Consider the following 19,356-nt stretch of genomic DNA (forward strand, 5'->3'; position numbering starts at 1 on the left):
ATAGATGTGGACATTCAGAATTAAGCCTGTACAAACACAATTTTCACTATCTGTATCAGGGCATCCCACAGTGTATACTCTGCAGGCTTTCAAAAAATACATTTGATTTCATGGGCCTACCACCATTTCCTTTGGTGTTGATTATACTTAAAACCTCCTGATCATTCTAAAGGATCATCTTAAGATCTAACTACAAATGAATTTTTAACTTCATCAAACATGTTTACCTTTTAAAACATCCGAATGTTTATTTTCACGAGCTTAGTAGTACAAGATGCAACATAATTTGTGAAAATCAACCACAATGCTAATACTTTAATATATTATTCCAAATATTAGACATTACAGTTTAAATCTTTTTAACATTAGCTCTAATGTTGGAATAACATTTAAGTTAATAAATAACTGTGAATATAACCATATGTTCAGTCTATTCTCCCCAGTTTATCCTAAATGACAATTTTATTGTGATTTGGGTCATAAAAGTGATAAATAATTGTTTATATGTTTTCATAAATTGCATGTTTATTTAATTAATCCTGAAGAAAACCTAGAAATACATTCCAATGGGTTACATAAATTAGATGTATTTTTTAGCTCTTTGATTTTTTTAACATGAGTGAGTCACACTGTAACTGCTCTTACATTTAGTGTTCATTGAACATAACATTTTTTGAAATGTATTTTCACAGGCTATAGGTAGTCATTTGCAAAAGTGGCCACAATTTTTGATCCTTGAATTAAATGTCTTTCATTTATTTTGGGGAATTATGGGTTTCAAAAGCTACTGACCTTATGGGACAATCTGTAAAGTACTAAACTCACAAAATTTGTGGTAACGAAAGAGAGTTTTGTTACATTATGCTTTCCAAATAGTAACCACATCTTCCAATAATTTTCGTGTTATAAACACATTAGGAAAGACAGAATTACCTTTAGGTATAAAATGTTCTGAATTTGCATATTCCATAGTACTTACAATGAGAATTTATATTGGCTTTTATATTGTTTGATAAGGTTGTCTATGCCCCTCAGACACAGAAGATGTCTGTGCCATCTTCAGTTGTCACAAAGGCAATTTCTATGTGAAATGTTCATAACATGTGAGGTTGGTGTCAACATGCTGCAATCGGAGGTTTTCCAGGATTCATCCTACCATTTGAATTTACTGCTCTATTTTGGGATTTTCCTGTTATTATTGAATTTAAACCAATACACGTATTGTCTGGTTTCATGGTCTGAGAACAGTATTCTGTGCTCTTTGGAGTCAGATCTCTAATAAATCATATAGCTCAATTTCATCACAGATATTTTCCAAAGATTTCTAATCTTCTTGTAAAATCTTCAATACTGAGCAGCAGCTCTAGCTAGCACCTAGGAGCTGCATTAAGAAAAGGCTCAGATGATAAAAAGATAGTATAAGGGTTTAGGAAAAGCATCAATGGCAGAAATAACGTGTAGGAATCTTAAATTTAGGCAACTACTTAGGTCCAGAAAATATTTCCTTCCAGTATAAAAGGTTAAGGCTCTTTGAAGAAAATGTTATCTTCAACAATGGAAACATACATTCGAATTCTGGTCCCCTGAAAGCTTAAAATCGGACTCCTTCCCTTTTGTACACTTTTGACAAACTATGTGCGTTTTCAGTGTAGGGACCACCTTACAATTTTAGGGTAATTGTACTCCTCCGTAGGGAAGAGACAGTTGGCATTGTTTCATGGCTGGGTATAATTCATTTATGTCTTCCCAGTTTTTCCTCTCTGATCTCTTCTCTGTGTATCTGTCAGCAGTGGTCTCCTGGGAGCAGCACTATGCACTTCATTAATAAGAAGGGATTAAAGAAAAAAGCCCCAGTCTTCTAATACACTTGGATAATTTGGTGCCATCCACAAGGCAATAGACCCCTGCTGCATAGATGTCATTAGAAAGGTACAATTTCATTACTTTTTACTGGCAGAGCCTTGAGTGAAATAAAAAATATGTTGTCTCATATGTAGGGGGAAAAAAGTGCTAAAGCTTTCATTCATTTCATGCCCCTAAAAATAGTAGAATGCAAAAAATATATTTTATGGTTTTCACATTTATATTGCCTTCCTTCAGTAGTCCTTGAAATCATGCTTCCTATTAAATATTGAGCAAAATAAAGATTAAAAGAAAATTATTTATATTCTTAAATCTCAAATGAGATTTATATATTTTTATTAATTAACACACTTGTTTCAAATACCTACTATGTGCCAGGCTCTCTGCTAGCTACTAGAAACAAATTACAAAAACATCATTCACTTTTTAAAAACCCTAACTTATTGAATACTATAATTGGAAGTGAGTGTAAAAGTGAGTGTATATGAAATAAACCATATGGCAGAATAAAAATGATTATAAGCCAGTATATTGTAAGTGTATTCAAAAAATCTGTTTAACATTTCCTTGTTAACCAAACTTATTTTTAAATTGACATGTTTGCTGATGGTTGATATTACCTTTTGAACTGAACCACCCTGATTTTAAGCCTCTAAGTGGTATATTGTGCAAACATTTGAAATGACGGTGCAAACCATCTTTGGGAGATTTGCACCCTAGTTTCCATAGGTGCCATCCCTGCTAGGAAATAACCATATGTCACTGGCACAGTGTGTGGTGTGGCCACGCCCCCTGAGAAAGGGGCCTGGGATTTAGGCACCTGCGGTATGCCAATGGCACTCCCAGGCATAACACTGGTGTGATGACTCTCTGGGAATCTCACACATCACTCTTTCCTAGCACCGAAGAGAATCAGGTTTAATAGTGGTCCATTATCTCACTGCCACAGACACACAACTGCCATTAATGCTAAAAAGTGACACACAGTTGGAACCATGCTTAAGAGAAGACAGCCCTTGATCATCAGTTATTCACAAGTCACTCCTTGCAGTGATAGGTTTCTGCTTTACTTCTAATAGCTTTTGTTCAGTGAAATTGACATTTGCAGTTCTTTGTCTAAGATAACAGCTAGACTAGACTAGTTAAGATGACAGAAACTGGGGTTTCTGGAGAACGTTCTACTGACAAAAGGCAAAGCAGGACAAAAAGTCAAATTATTTTGACAAGTAAATGAGTCAGTAACAAAAATACTTTAAAAATGTGTTGGGTTATGTACAATATATCCAGAAATGAAAGATTGGTCTTCTGGTAAGCTTTGAATACAGAGTGATCTGATGTCCTTACCATTTTATTCTACAACCATGTTGTACCTTGTCTGTCATACATTTTAATTCACTCAAATATGATTACACATGCAGTAAAGATTATCAACAAATGTCATGAGAAGTGAGAGGGCAGAGATTGGGACAGGGCCTTTACACCTTCTAGAGTGAACACAGCTTAATAATCAACAAAAAGCCAGGACTCAACTAGCTAAGTTCTTGTTACCAAAAATATGTCTCAGCTAATGTTTAAATATAGATAACCAAAGTTGCAAACAAAATCCCCAGTTTTGCCAATAAATTTTTAAAAAATAAGCAAAGTGGTAAAGGGGTTAAGAGCTTAGATCATTAAACTGGTGTGGCGCATTTGAGGGTGTGCACTGAAAACAGATCAACCATTTGATACCAGAGTACAGATTTCCTTTTTGTTTGTGATTTTCGTATGATGGTAACTTTTCCTCTGCCTCTACAAGATTTTATGAGTCTGCTTGTCTTGCATCTCGGTAGGTGCTCTTATGATTTGGGAAGGGTTTCTGAATATTCTTTTCAAATTTCTGGGCTTTAGTCCCACATTACTTTAGGCAGTGAGGAGGAAGAAGAAATACTATGAATTGAAGATAGAATTGAAACTTGGGTATTTGTGATATAAATGGAAGGAAGTAACTGATTAGCAGTGACATTGGCTAATGCTCTTTTGCTGAGGTACTCTATAAATAAGGGATTGCTCATGAAAGAGCTTGTTATGCTTTCTCTCTTTTATGTGCATGACTGTGACATACTGTATTTTGCCATTGTTAAACTTAGTTTAACAGAATAAATATTAAATATGAATTGACCATACCAATATCCCAGTAGAGAGGGAATAAGCTGATAGACGTGTCTTTGAGTTCTGTCAGGCAAGACTTAACCAAATCTTGACACACATTTAAAATTGGTTGTTAATGAAAGGTAACTAGATAAAATAGGTATATATTTGCTTAAGCATATTTTAAAAATATTTCTTTTTTTAGATTTGAAATTCACAATAGGTTTCTTCCTTTCCTCCTTGCTAATTTATGAAATATTTATTGTTTAGACTGACTAATATGACATGAAACAACAAACCTGCACATGTCTAATTTATAATAAATCTGTTTCCTTAATGGGTGGAAGGAAATCTGAGGACAGTTCTAAGGAGTCTTGTCTGCTTTCAGTGCGATCTTCTAGTCATACTGAAGACAATACCTCTCCGGACTGGTCTTTCCCCTTCTTCTCCTCTCCCCGGTCAATGTCAATCACGTGCACCACTCCAGGTTTTAGAATCAGGTCATCCGTCTCTACCTGACTCCTGTTGTCCTCCACCTCCATGTAGCTTCCTTTTGTTTGCTGGGCAGCTTTGCTGAAGGCTTCTTTAAAACGACGTTTGAGTTCAACATCTGGACAGAAGACATACTCATAAAGGCCACCAGCGAGGACAGCTCCTATGATGGGCCCAACCCAATATATCTAAGGAAAAGATGGAAGAGGATAGAGTATAAGTAGAGAGAAGCTATTCCATTGAGCAGCTCATGAATATATAATCTAGCTGGGTTAAAATAAGAGTGTATTTGTGTCATGCATCAAAAAGAGGGGAACTGGAGAGGAAATAAGAAAAAACACCAAATCCTCATCAGAGATCCATAAATCATTAAACAGCATTTGAACAGAAAACAAGAAGGAACTGTTTCATCTCCTATTCTCTTTTCATTAATTATGTTCTTTCCATCTTATGATAATCCTTAATGTAAAGATAACTCCTCTTTGGTGATATTACAAATTAAGTGAGCTAAGAATTCTTTAATATAGAAAAAAAATTTGTGGAGAGTCCTTCTCTTATTTTCTCAATATTGCCATCTTTCACTGGTTTCCTGCATCATCATGATCATCACACAGGCTTTATCTTTTGGGGATACCATTATTCAAGTCAGCATGATCAAAACCAACCCAGCTCTACCACTTAGCAGAGCTGTGAGTGCTTATATCAGTTACTTAACTTTCAAAGCCTTACTTTCCCCATCTGTAAAGTGGGGATTATAATAATACAAACCTCATGGGGTAAAAGGATTAAGTGCAATAATACTTGTAAAGTACTTAATAGTTTTTAGTTCTTAGTACTACCTGCTCCATTCCAGGCTTCCAAAATTTGGTGATTTGATTTAAATGAAAACCTCATGTGTTCATTACGGTGCAGATAGCTTTCATCTATGTGGTTTCTTACGATGGTGGCTTGGTGAAAAAACATGAGTTTATGGCTAGTTGAGAAGTAGCAATTCCATAGGATTTCAATAAATGGAGATGATGATGATGATGATGATTATTATTATTATTTTGAGACGCAGTCTCCCTCTGTGGCCCAGGCTGGAGTGCAGTGGCGCGATCTCAGCTCACTGCAAGCTCCGCCTCCCGGGTTGACGCCATTCTCCTGCCTCAGCCTCCCGAGTAGCTGGGACTACAGGCCTCCGCCACCACACCCGGCTAAATTTTTGTATTTTTAGTAGAGACAGGGTTTCATCGTGTTACCCAGGATGGTCTCAATCTCCTGACCTCGTGTTCTGCCCACCTTGGCCTCCCAAAGTGCTGGTATTACAGGCATGAGCCACCGTGCCCGGCCGGAAATTTTTACATATTAACTATGCACCTAGAATAAAGTTTTGAGTTTGAATGAAGTGCAGGCATTTGCTTTAGAGCACATGTGTGCTGTAGAATATTAGACATTTTTTTAGCAGACGCACTTGGTCAACAGAAACCCTGCTTGTTGAGCACTGTCCCGGAGCCAGCCGTACTTGGCACTTTTCTTGTATAATCTCATTTAATTCTAACAATAATCTATGAGATAAATATTATTATTCTTCCCATTTTATGAAAAGAAGAGTGACACTCTGAGAGGGTAAGAAGCTTGCTTAAGATTTTGTGCTTAGCAAATGGTTGAGCTGAGATTTCAGACCTTTCTGACTTCAAACCTCTCATTTGAGGCTGGGCACAGTGGCTCACCCCTGTAATCTCAGCAGTTTGGGAGGCCAAGGTGGGTGGATCGCTTGAGCCCAGGAGTTCGATTCAGCCTCAGCAACATGGTGAAACCCTGTCTCTACAAAATACAAAAAAATTAGCGGGGCTTGGTGGTGTGCTGTAGTCCCAGCTACTTGGGAGGCTGAGATAGGAGGATCACTTGAGTCTAGGGAGGTTGAGGCTGCAGTGAGCCATGATCATGTCACTGTACTCCAGCCTGGGCAGCAGTGTAAGACCCTGTCTCAGACGAACAAACAAACAAACAAACAAACAAAAAACAAAATGAAAACCTCTCTTTTGAAACACTGTTCCAAACACTGTAGTATACTGTTTACCACTGTATTACTCATTTGAAAAAAAACATGATGGATGCTTTTTGTTTAAAACACCCTCTGCAGATTAATCTCAGTTTGCATCCTCATTGTAAGATTTAAATAAAATTCAAAATTTAAGCTGAGGCTGAAGACATAACATTCACGGGGAAACTGTTGTTAGAGTGGCTGGAAGAATCAAGTTCCTCTCTTGAACATGAAAACCCCATATGAGCCTTTATCTTCTCTATGCTCTTTTAAAGGAGAAATGGGAGCCCTCCTCTAAATGTCTTTGCTCTTTGTTCCTTTAGTAAGGTCTCATTAGACATATACTATTCCACAGGCTACAAATCCCATGAGGGAGACCAGAACAGCAAAATAATTACTACCCTTTCCAAAACATCTATGAGTGAGATACCTAGATGCATGTTTTCAAAAATAAACAAATCTCAGTGTCAGATTGCTATTTCAAAATGAAGTCATGTGTACTTTAAAGACTCTTTATTGCTAAAAATCTAGAAAATGTGTAAAAGTGTAAAGAAAACTAAAATAATATCATTATACTACACAAAAAACCCAATTAATATTTTAATGTTACTCCTAATCTCTCTACCTACAAATATACTTTAAATTAGTTCTAAATTTCATATAACCATTGCTATTTTTAGTAGAATTAAGTTTGGTATAATATGGGAAACTTTTGGTTTAATCAACAAGCTAAGAATTTTCCTACTATTTAAATTTTAACAAGCTTACTACAACTGACAAGTAATTAATAAAATATATATTTTCATCTACATTTTCAAGTGCTTATAAATTTAACTAGAAGTTGTTAATGACAAAATCGTTTCAATTTAATTTGTTGAACTGAAAGTTGTATTTTCATTATAAGATCAGGGCTGGGTACTGTGGCTCACACCTGTAATCCCAGCACTTTGGGAGGCTGAGACGGGTGGATCACCTAAGGTCAGGAGTTCGAGACCAGCCTGGCCAACATGGTGAAACCCTGTCTCTATGAAAAAATAAAAAAATTAGCTGGGCATGGTGGTGTGCACCTGTAATCCCAGCTACTCGGGAGGCTGAGGTAGGAGAATCTCTTGAACCCAGGAGGAGGAGGTTGCAGCAAGCCGAAATCGTGCCACTGCACTCTAGCCTGGGCAACAGAGCAAGACTCCATCTCAAAAAGAAGAAGAAAAAAAAGATCATATACTACTCACTAGAAATTTCCGTTTCTGTTAATGTGGTAACGTTTTTTGACACAAAAATGGAGGTATCAGTGGCAAAATGACTAATCTCATGGATGGCATTGTTGGCCAAGTCTTGATTTGAACACTGACTCTCATTCTGTTATTTAATGCTGTAGATTACTTTTAAAGATTTGGTATACTTTTCTTAGAAGTGAATGCACAGAGCAGTGGTGCATTTTCTTGTCCTTTGCAGTGTATACCATAGATGAATGGCTGTGACTAGGTCAGTAATCACTGTCTGAATAAACACAAGGGGCATATTCTGTTATATTCATGAATTTTTTAAAGTTGCAAGTGACATTTGCAATATGTAAGCTATAATAAAAGCCAGCCTTCTTTGAAGCTGGCTTACGGGTCTCATATTTTTATTGGCTGCTGTAAGTTAGTATGTTGGTGGCCTTCACAATTGCTGCATTACTTATTTAATTGTAAAGGATTTAAATTTCTTTGCTGTGAGAAACAACGGAAACAAAATTAATTATAATATTTTTAAATGGACACTGCTATTCTCTGGAAGCGCTGCCACTACATTCATAAATATTTATTTATAATAGGTTGGGTTTGAGACTGAAAAGTGAGCCTTTTCTGTGAGTCATTCATTTTTCCAGTTACGGTTATGGTGATGATAGCATAAACCTTTGCATTATTTATTCGACACCATCTGCAGTTCAAATATTTGCAACTTACATGCTATTAATTGAGTTTATGCATTTGTAAACAAAAAAGGGTAAATATCTTTGCTATGGGCAGCGCTTTTAAGTATTTCATTCATTTTTCTTTTTTTTTTTTGCAATTTTTTTCTGTTATTGCTGGGAAGACTTTACTTTCAATTATTTAAACACCATATTTGCTACACCATGCTGACTTTAACTTGATCCACATGCGCAACCTCTATATACAGTGTATTCTGCTGCAATCTGTCAGGTACAGTGTCTAAAATAGTGCTTCAAAAAAGGAAAAGACTATTATTGAAGGCCTAGAACAGATATAAGAGATGTTTTACAGCAGTTCTGTGCTAATCTTTCCCCAGTCTTTACAAAAGATGTAAATAAAGTGGGGGTCAAGGTTGGAGAAATGCAAGAGAAACTAGTAAGCAAGATAATGAAAAATAAAAGAGTCCCACAGGTAATTGTCCTCAACTGTAGGAAGATAGGGACTATCAATATGAGGGTTACCCAGTGGTTTTCCCAATTTCCCATGATAACTGCAGGTCCAAAGGATCGGGCGGGATTCATGCTGGCACCAGTATAATTGATCTATAGGAAACAAGAAAACAACTTCAGACATTGCTGAAACAGGGCTACTAGCAAGTATCATTCATTGCAATTTGCTGTCATTTGTCACTTAGAGGAACCTCAAGATGTTAGCAGCTAGATCAACATTCTTATTGCGCAGTTGGAAAAATTATAACCTAAAATGGACAGTCATGGCTGGATACTAAAGAGCAACTGCTGTGAAACACAACATCTTCAGGCCAGCTAGAGTGAGGATAAATGAGGTGGGATTGATTATATAAATGGACTTGGAAACTTACTGCAAATAAATGTCCAATTGCAACAGAAAATCCAATTGCTAAAGCTATTGAGCCAGTGACATCAGTCCGTTTGGAATCACAGCTGGCAAAGATAGTAAACACCAACTGAAATGTGATTATCAACTCAACCAGGAGACCATGACCAGCGGTAAGATTTCCATGAACCTAGAGAAAGAAAAATATTCCATCAGAATTGAAGCAAGAGTATTTTCGATGACAATGTATTAGTATCACTGTGAAAGGCACATTTGATCTGTGTAAAAATAAAGGTAAGTCTTCTACCCCACCTTCAACTGAGGCCTTCCTTCTCTCATCCTCCAAAAAGAAGGAATAAATTTACATTCATTTTGGGTCATCACAGATAATTACTCTTACAATGACCAAGCAGGAGTTTGTGCTGAATGTCCTTTTCTACAAAGGAAGCAAAATGTGCCACTGCAGCACTTAACTCGTAAAAGAATTTCTTGAGAGCCTTGTAATTGCATAAGGCAATGATTAAATCCATTAATTAGGTTTAAATTAATTAATATATATTTCAATTAAAATTTAAGCCATGTGCTTTTTTTTTTTTTTTAATCAGCCCTGGTGCTGAGTTAACAATTGATACTCCTAATCAGCTAAGAACAAAACTAGGATCGGAGGTCTATGTTTTTTAAGCACAACCCTTTATGTAGATCATTGTACATCTTATGAACATGACAAGAAAAGTTTTTTTCTGCTAGTGAACAAATAATTGTAAGGAAAATGCATTAAGCTAAATATAAAGTCAATATAGTAACTGGAATGGGAGAAGGAGAGGTAAAAACCAACACAATTTTCAGGCCACCTAGATTTTGTTATTTTTAGGGCACTCAAGAGCAAACAATGATTTCTTACAGATATACCTAAACACTGCCAGAATCAGTTTTCACACTATTAAGAATCATCCAAAAATTCCTTAGGAGTGAATTAGCTATTTTAGGGATGTGCCTCATGCCACCAAGGCATTATTTAGCAAAGAGTTTGCAAGAAGCTTGGAGTCCTAGTTTGAAAATAGCTAAAGACGCTACCATGGTGACTCCCAGGCCTCCCACCACACTGGGAGGTGTGACCAGATAGAGAATTCCTGCTCCAATGATGGCCCCCAGGCACTGGGCTGCAATGTAGAAGACAGACTTGGCGATGCTTATCTTCCTGGTGCACACCATGGCCACAGTCACTGCAGGGTTGATGTGGCCACCGCTGATGTGGCCAAAGCACTGCACCATGGTTGCAATGCTGAGTCCAAAGCAAAGGGAGATGAGAACCATGTCGACCGGTAAAGGCTTTTCTGTTCCACCCCAGTTGATGGTGGATCCCAGGCTGAGGAGAACAAAAATAAGCATGGCCAGAAATTCCGCTGTGACTGCTTTCCAGAAAGCTTGAGTCCAGACCCCTCTGAAAGCCACCATGATGTTCTCTCTGGTACACAACGGTCCACACTTACTGAAAAGAGAAACAAGTCATCATCAGAAGCCACTACACCCAGGTTTATGAATTTGGATGAAGGGAACAAGGCCTGCCATCTTCGGGTACTGTGGACAGGTGCTGCCAAGCGTGATTAGAACACCAGGAAAGAATGCTTCTGCTGAAACTCCTTCATGAATAGTCAAGAGACTGTTATTCTAGTCTCCTTTGATTTAATATTCAAAGATCATCCAGTTTCACTGGAAAATTATCCAAACTGTCCCTAGAAAGGAAAATGTCTAAATCAAATTCCTTAAAAGATTAAGAATAAAATATATTTACCTTGTACTTAATTCCCTTAGAGCAAGTTTTTAAAGTTTCAAGTACATTTTACATGCCACTTATATTTTGAACATAAAGCATTAAAACAAGGTATGCGTGGGGGGGGTCGTCTTTTCTAGCTTTGCATTTGATTGCTTTGAAGTGGCATTCTGAAAATCTCCCCCTCCCGCAAGACTCTGGATTAAGGGGGAGACTTCTAGGAAGCCAGGGTGCTGAAGACTGTCTTTTGAGAAAGTGAACTCATTGAGGGGAGAGGAGCTTCTGGTGACTAGCTAGGGCAATGGGAACAGGCGGGGCCTCAGCTGGAACAGCGACACTCCCTCACTCTCCTTTGCGCCAGGAGCGAGCAGGCTGCCAGCGGGAGGAGTCCGGGAGCTGAGCCTGCGGAAGGGACACTGCGCACCGCCCAGATCTGGGCGTGCGGCACAGGGACGTGTCAACCTCCGTCCCCAGGGAGCCTGCAGCGCCTCTCAGAGAGCGGAGCAGCGGCCATTCCCGGCTCGTGCCAGGCTCTGGGGCGGCAGCCAGGTGCACACACACAAGCCGCCCCGCGAGCCCGCCGGCCTGCCCGCCGGCCCGGCTGCATCCTGGCCGCTGGAGGTGGGGAGAGATGGGAGTGGGGGATGCTTTTAGGGGAGGAAGGACAGCCTCTCCTCGTGCCCGACCCTCTCTCACCCCTTGACCCTGACCGTACAAATGCAGATAAACCTGCCACAGGGAGCCTGGAGGCTGGGGTGTGCCAGCAATGCCCCTGTACCCTTCTTGCCTTCATGGTGCAGAGCTCGGGAAGTCAGGAAAAAGGGGTGTGGCTAGGGAAACTTTGGGCCCCTGAGCAGAAGGCTCTATGGAAAACGGCTTTTCTCTAAGGTTTTCTTGATGGCTTTCTGTTACATGGGCTTAGAGGACAGTGCGTCTCACCTTGCGGAGTTTCTCGGGGGAGGGTGGTGGGCAGGCAGTCTGGGAGAGGGAGGACGCCTTCTCCTCCCGTCTATATCCCTCTTGCTGTCATTAGATCTTTGGAGCAGAGAAGGGGTGGTTTGACGATATTGATGCCAACTGCTCATTCTGGGAGGAAATGGCTAGGACTGCCCTTTTGTGGGGGCAATTACCCCAGTTACCATGTCATCTAAGACTTTTGCCCTTGTCCTTTGCCTGTGATAGTCATGAGAGCCAAGAAGTATGGAGAGCATTTACCAGAGAATCTAATTGCAGAGGACCACGTAAGGGATTAGGTAAGAAAGTCAAGTACTTTAAGAGATTAATATTGTTGTGGCTTTCTCTCTGAAAAATTGCGGGGCCCTCATTTCCCCATGTCACTGAATGTTCCCAGGAGCCTGCTTTCTGCATGGGTAGTGAGGAAATGCAGTGCCAAAAAGGGTGAGGGGAATTTCCAGCTCAGCCTAACCCTTAGTTTGCTACGGGGCTTTGCTTTAGAGGTGGAGGGTGAAAAACCCTTTCTTGCCTAAGCCTGGGTGGCAGGATAAAGGAAGAGCTGGCTCCACAGCAGGGTGGCCAGCCACATCCCATACATCCCCTGCCCCAGTGAAGCAAATCTCAGAAGTATGAAAAACCCCAGGTGGGATGACAATGACATCATACTCTCTAGAGGAAGAGAATGTAAAGAAACAAAAACGGTAGTTGGAATGGGGCAGGGAGGGCACCCTGGAGGAGACACTAAAAATATTCCCAAAGAGGGCAAACTCAGGAAAGTCACACATTGAAGAAGTTAGGAGAGTCACTTCTGAACTCACTGGCAGCCCAGGGCTGTAGCCGGGATGGCAAAGGGGGCAAAATGCGATCACAGGTGCTGTTGTTTGTGGTCAGGGTTAGTGGGGAGAAGGAGGAGGACAAAACAGGAGGCTAAGGAAGCTAGGTGGGCAGAAAACGTCCTTCTCAGCCCCGCAGGAGACACCAGGCAAGGTGGGACCCAGAAAAGGCCAGCCCCCTTGCTCACCCGCTTCACCTCTCACTTCTGCCGTTTCCCGAGTTCTCTCCCTGCTTGGTCTCTCATGCACCTGTCTACCTCTCCAGAGACCTAATTTAAGAAACTCAATTGCTCTTTCAGCTTCAAATTTTCATCAGCCAGAGAAATTTAAAAGAGTGCAAAACTTGAAAACAAAACATAAACATACTCTTTAAGAATGTTTTTAGCTTTTTTTTTTTTTTTTTTTTAAATCCACAAAAATCTGATCTCCTTCCAAGGCAGATGTACCAGCCTCAGTCGGCTGTGAATCCTGAAGTTTGCTGGCAGCATAGACATCTCCCTGGCCTTATGAGGGCTCACCCCAGCGTCACCCATAGCACCCTGTTTTTATTGTCAGTGTTCCCTTACATGTTCACACTCACTGGAAATGATCAATACAATTAGTTTTGCTTCTTTTGCCCCAGAACAAAGGGGATTTGTTGATGTGACCCGGTTGTACCGAATCGGACACATCATTTTCTAGCTGAACACTCAGCCTCATCCACTCCAGGACAGTTGAGCATCTGGGTGAGTAATTTTTCTGATGAAATGCACTATAGCTAGATTTACCTCCATAAGGTAATTTTCCTGGGCTTTTGCAGATCTCACACATACGGAGGATTTGCCTAAAAAGCATCCCTTTTCTTCTACCTTCTCTATGCCTCTCTTCTGAAAATGCCCAGTACTTAGATCTAAAAGAACCACCCACCTGCCCCATAGCTGCCTTCCAGATTCTGCCTAAGAAGGCACAAACATCTGAAATAAAAGAGACAGTTTCATCTTTTGGCCCTGAGCATTGATCCCTTAAGGCAAAGAAGGACTTACCCCCACCGCCTTGCTGTGGGTCTGTCACTCATGCCTTCCCCAGCCAGAGTGCAGCTCTCATTGCCTGCCCCGCAGCTCCCTGTGTGCTGGGAGTCAGATTACGGCCACTTGTCTGATTGGGTTTTTGGAGTGTTAGGGGTGGAAAGATTCTGCACCATGTGGCAATCACTAAGTTATATTTGAACTTGAAGTAACTTTTCTGTACCTGATCACTGTAGACACAGGGCATTTCAGGAATGCAAAAACATTTACTTACGTTATGTTTATTTTTTTCAGCCAGTAATGTTTGAAAATGAGGATTTCCTCAAATCTTTATTTGAATTCTTCCTACCACGAAGAATTGTTCAGAATTTGTCTTGTTTGTTTACATGTTGTAGTTTAAATCGGGCAACTATTAGAAAATGAATTTGTATAATCCAGCAGTTGAGATGAATTGAGATAGACACTTGGTGCATTTATTTTTTAGCCAATGAATTCTGTTTGAAGTTTTTGATCTGAGAAGCATTATAAGCACAATATAGAACTGCAGCTCCATTTATAGCACAGGCAGCACTAATTTGGACACTAAAAATAAGGAAACATAGGAAATACAGGAAATAAGATGGCTCTAGGTGCTCACCTGACTGTTATATTAATAATCTGGGGGGAAGAAGTAGCAAACTTAAAAAATATCAAAGTTGGATGGGGATGAAATTACGGGGAACTGTAGGTAAATTTAACCTCTGGAAACCTAGAGACAGGACTGATTTTATAATTTACTGGTCCCAGTGCAAAATGAATGCAGGACACCTTGGTAAAACGTTATTTAAATTTCAAGATTGTGACAGCAGAGCATAAATGAAGGCTGGGTGCTGCTAAAGGCAGGACCTTGTGCAGCTGCACAGGCTACGTGCTTATGAAGACGTTCCTGTCTAAGGAGTCTGGTGAACTCTAGAAGGTTTAGCCATTAGCTACCTGCATCACCATCTCATTATTATTTTTTCTTTAAATAGACCGTAGGTGCATGGGATTGGAATAATCAGAATTCCTGAGTTATAACACTCTGTCATCACTCGTGCATGTATGGCCCTCTTATTTTCTAATAGTTAATTATAATGGCTTTTAAATAATGTAATGAACATCTATGAACCCACTACTCAAGTCGACAACTAGAACAATGATAATAACTCACATTATCTATGGACGCCTCCCTTTTCCCACTTTATATTTCAGATTGGATTTTTTTTTTCCAGAATGAAGTATGACAAGAAAGAAATACATAAGAGAGAAGAAAGACTGTTATACTTTTAAATCCCAGTTACAGTTTTTTGTTTTGTTTTCATTTGCATACTTGAGACATGGGAATGGGTGAAGAACTCTCATTCGAAAGAGGAATTCAAAATTTGAGTGTGACTTTCAGAGGAGCACTTCATTACTGTTTCAAGCATTTTGAGCTAACCAAGATTGAATTTAGATTCTTAATAATATGGTTGTACACTGATTATTGTACATCAGTGGTTTCTACCTTTAATATGCTCCCTGAAAGTCAGAATAAATTGTGATGAGAGTGAGTGGCAGGGAGAATTGATGTGAATCCACAAAGAACACTTAAAACATTTCATATTGATTCTTAAAGCTGTTTACCATTTGGATTTTAGAATGAGATTTTAAAAAGCTGCCAAATGTTTGTTACAAATTGGAAAACTGACTTTCTAGGCAGATGTGCTAAGTGTCATTACTCTGACCCTAAGGCATTTGAGTCAGAGGTATTTTGAGGGCTGTGAAGCTAAGGCACAAGGCAGCCATCTTTAGGGGCTTCCTTGTGAATGAGTCCTGTGGGCAGATCCACAGGAATCTACAGAGTGGCGCTCCTTAGGGGTGCTGGTCTGGTCGGTGGGTGGACATTTTCTAGGTCCATCTTCACAGGTTGTCCTAGGCTTATTAGCATTCTCTGCACAACCTCGGCAGTTGCAGTTACCATTTTACGAAGTGCCAGCAAAACTTGGTTACCACGGTTTCTCAGCCTCTTTCCCTGTTTTCTGGCTGGCTGATGCCTTGGCAGTGCAGTTCCTAAGGGATGACTGTTCCCATCAAGGAAGGGGCCACCCTCATTGGCACCAACCCCTACACTTCTTAGTACTCTCAGCAGAGTAGCTTAAAATTGACTGGGGATTAACTCTTCACCTACCAGAGGTAGTTTTTCTTGTTAAGTATTGCTGATTATTATTTTTGTACTTGAGCTGCTACTACTGATCGTCCTGTGATACTGTCAGCTGTAGGCAATAATCAGCTAGTTACCTGGCTTTCCTTTGGACTAGGGGCAGAAATTTCCCACAGGATTGTCTGTGGTCTTGTATGCAGAATGTGATAATGAAGGAAAGCAGCTATAATGTGCTTCTGGTGGTGGTGGGTCACCAGGAGGTGGGAAGCTCTGGTAAATATGAGTAATACCTTCTACATGTTTTTCAAATGTTTTGATGTGGACCTGGATCCAAGTGACAGTTGGAATCTAATCCCCCCACCACTGCCACCTCCCGCCACTGGTATATTTAAAAGCGTGCAATTCATTAAAAAATTGAATAACAATTTATTAATTAAATCTTATTGACTTTCTCATTGTATAGTGTTATGATCTTTTGGGGGAGGATAGTTACATGGCACATTGATTTAAAATTGGGCTTTGCGCCAGATGACCTTATGAATCTTTAGTTCAATAGCCTTGCAAAGTTGGGGGTCAGTAACACATGAGGAACTAGAGAGAAGCATAAGTGAAAATGACAAGTACTTAGCAAACACTAGCTAATTGACACACTTTGTTTCTGAATTTTTAATCTACTATGCCATACTATTTTCCTTGGGTGCTGTTGTATATCTTTGGGATTTGTGGACTCCTTCTCCCATCCTTGCCCTCAGAACTTTTAATATTTCTTCATGTGTTCAGAGATTGAAAACTGAAACAAAAGCACTAAACATGCCAGCAATGCCTGAGTACCAGACGGGAAGTGTCTCCAGGCTGGTAAGGGCAGATTCAATCGCAACTCATAAATCTTACTTTGCTTTTCATGAATCTCAGCATCATGAATTCCCCCAGAGCACTTATATATCAGTATGTTCATTAAAAACAAACAAATAAACAGAACAACAACAGCAGCCGCCGCTGCAACCACTACCATCACCACGAAGGGCTTAATGGGGCTTTGTTCCTTTTTCAAGGAAGCTTTACCTTATGGTTATAATTCAGGATGGCTTCCAGAAATAGAGTTCACCACCGAAAGAGTGAAATAGAAATAATGATCAAATACAGCAAGGAATCAGAGTGTTTAACTTAGCTTCCTGTTCTTTAGTGAGGTTAATGGGCGAAAACCTCTCTTTCCAATGGTTGTTGAACCTTCCAGAAACACCATAAATCTTGCTCTGTGCCCCCACGCCCCACAGATCCAGGTTTTCGTGTTTGGTGTAGCAGGCACATTTTTCTTGATTCAGATCTAGGCGGACTCTGCTTTGGCGGGGGAATTGTACTCTGCTGACATTTAAGGCAGGAATTCCCTGGGAAAATAGTCAAGAGATTCTTTTGGAGCTGCTGGAAATGCTCCAAAGGGTTTAGGGTTCCCCTCTCTAGGCAAATAGGGAGAGAGAACGGGAGGGAGGGAAAGAGAAAACAGAAGGACTTTATTGAGTGACTGTATTTCATCTGAAGCTGGTACAAAAAACCAGAAATGTGGTTGGATGACTGGATACTTTTCTTACACCTTATCTCTTCCCCAGCTAATATGACAGCTCAGAGTCTGGTTGGGCATTTAAAAAAACAGCTCAGGCATCCATAGTAGACAATCAGTTCTCCGGGAAGCAAAGGACTTTGGGATTTAATGGGTTGGACCAAAATGTTTGAAATGGTTAATAGTCTAAGTGTAGCCTATACTAGTAATTGTTTCAGAATTTAAATTAAATCTGAATATATTAAAAACTAAGCCAACATTTTGGTGACCACTGTCACTCAGTAACTACTGTCATCTACAGTGATCATTACAGAAGGGCTCAGAGTACCCGTATTTTTAACAGACTAACAGAGTTGTTTCTAGCTTCAAGGACAGAAAAGGTGTTTAAAATTCTGTACACATGGGGTATGACCAGCAGAGTAAGCCAAAAAACTAGGTGGTTAAAAAAAATGCTTTCAGAATAATGCTAGAAACAGAACACTTTTTAAAGGAGCAGAAGTGGCCATCATCTGTGACCACAAAAAGAAATGACTGATCTCAACAGTCAAGTTATTCAGGAATGGCCTTGGATGACCTTTCTAATAATTCAGATACTTTCTTTTCTTCCTTCCTAAGTAATCATACATCCTTCTCTTTAACCTCTGTACTTTTTTTTTTTTTTTCCCACATTCATACAATCAGGAAAGCACATCTGAAATTCAAAGGGCCTTAGAGGTGTCAAGTCTCGGCATTACTGGTTTTATCTTTCCTGAATGTTCTTATCTCTTGCTGCACTTCGGCCAGTATTTTTGCTGCAGGGAGTATGCTGCTACCACACCTTGTCAGGTCCTACCTTGGAGCCAATTTAGGTGATTCTTTTATCCTCAATCCCTTTCCTTTCTCTCACTGCCACAGGATTTTCTGACTCTTCTCCAAACACTCCTCAGTATTTATCTCCTTCATGAAATCTGCTCTTCGCAAACTTGCTTGGTTCTAGTCACCTAAAAAACCCGTAACAACCAGATGGCCTATATGATACTCTGCAGTTATAACTAGGTAATGTATTGACTCATTCACTGGTGTTTTGATGCTACCTTATCTCTCTTTTAAAATATAAACTGTAGTTATGGGAATATATGTCCTATGAAATTTCTTACTGTGTTGATGATGATGATGATGATGATAAAGTGATGGTAATGGTTTTGTTGATAATACCATTGTGTAGTGGAAGGAGAAAGGTAAGAGTTGGCAGTCTTGACTCCATCATTTACCTTTTGTTGGCTGTAGACCCTTGACCTCTTTGAGCTCTGTTTTCGACATCTGAAATGGAATAGATGATTATCTGTTCTGTGTTTTTGCAAATTTATGGGAAATCTATGATGCCCTCTGTGATGGTTTGGTCTGTTTGACCCTTCTAAATCTCATGTTGAAATGTGATCCCCAGTGTTGGAGGTGGGGCCTGGTGGAAGGTGTTTGGGTCATTGGGGTGGATCCCGAATGAATGGCTTGGTGCCATTCTTGCAGGAGTAACTGAATTCTCACTTAGTTCCCATGAGAACTGGTTGTTGAAAAGAGCCTGGCATCTCTTCCTTCCTCTCTTGCTTCCTTCTCTCACCATGTGGTCTTCCACATGCCAGCTCCGCTTCCCCCTCCACCATGAGTGGAATCTTCCTGAAGCCCTCACCAGAAGCAGATGCTGGTGCCATGCTCCTTATACAGCCTGCATGGCTGTGAGTCAAATAAACCTCTTTTCTTTTTGAATTGCCCAGTCTCAGTTACTTCTTTATAATAGTACAAAAATCGACCAAGGTGTCCTTCTCACCTCA

The 19,356-nt window shown here is 39.9% G+C and overlaps 1 protein-coding gene across 1 annotated transcript; it reads right to left on the reverse strand.

Moving 5' to 3' along the window:
- Window positions 1-222: 222 nt before the first annotated feature.
- AQP4 (aquaporin 4) lies at window positions 223-14,012 on the reverse strand. Its single transcript, XM_003914257.4, has 5 exons — window positions 13,857-14,012; window positions 10,351-10,765; window positions 9,302-9,466; window positions 8,943-9,023; window positions 223-4,670 (listed from the first exon to the last, which is right to left on the reverse strand). The coding sequence occupies exons 1-5, from the start codon at window positions 13,886-13,888 to the stop codon at window positions 4,392-4,394; spliced, it is 972 nt and encodes a 323-aa protein (XP_003914306.2). The 5' UTR covers window positions 13,889-14,012; the 3' UTR covers window positions 223-4,391.
- Between the last annotated feature and the right edge of the window lie 5,344 nt (window positions 14,013-19,356).

Source organism: Papio anubis, chromosome 19, assembly GCF_008728515.1.
Source record: "Papio anubis isolate 15944 chromosome 19, Panubis1.0, whole genome shotgun sequence".
Classification (NCBI taxonomy): Eukaryota; Metazoa; Chordata; class Mammalia; order Primates; family Cercopithecidae; genus Papio; species Papio anubis.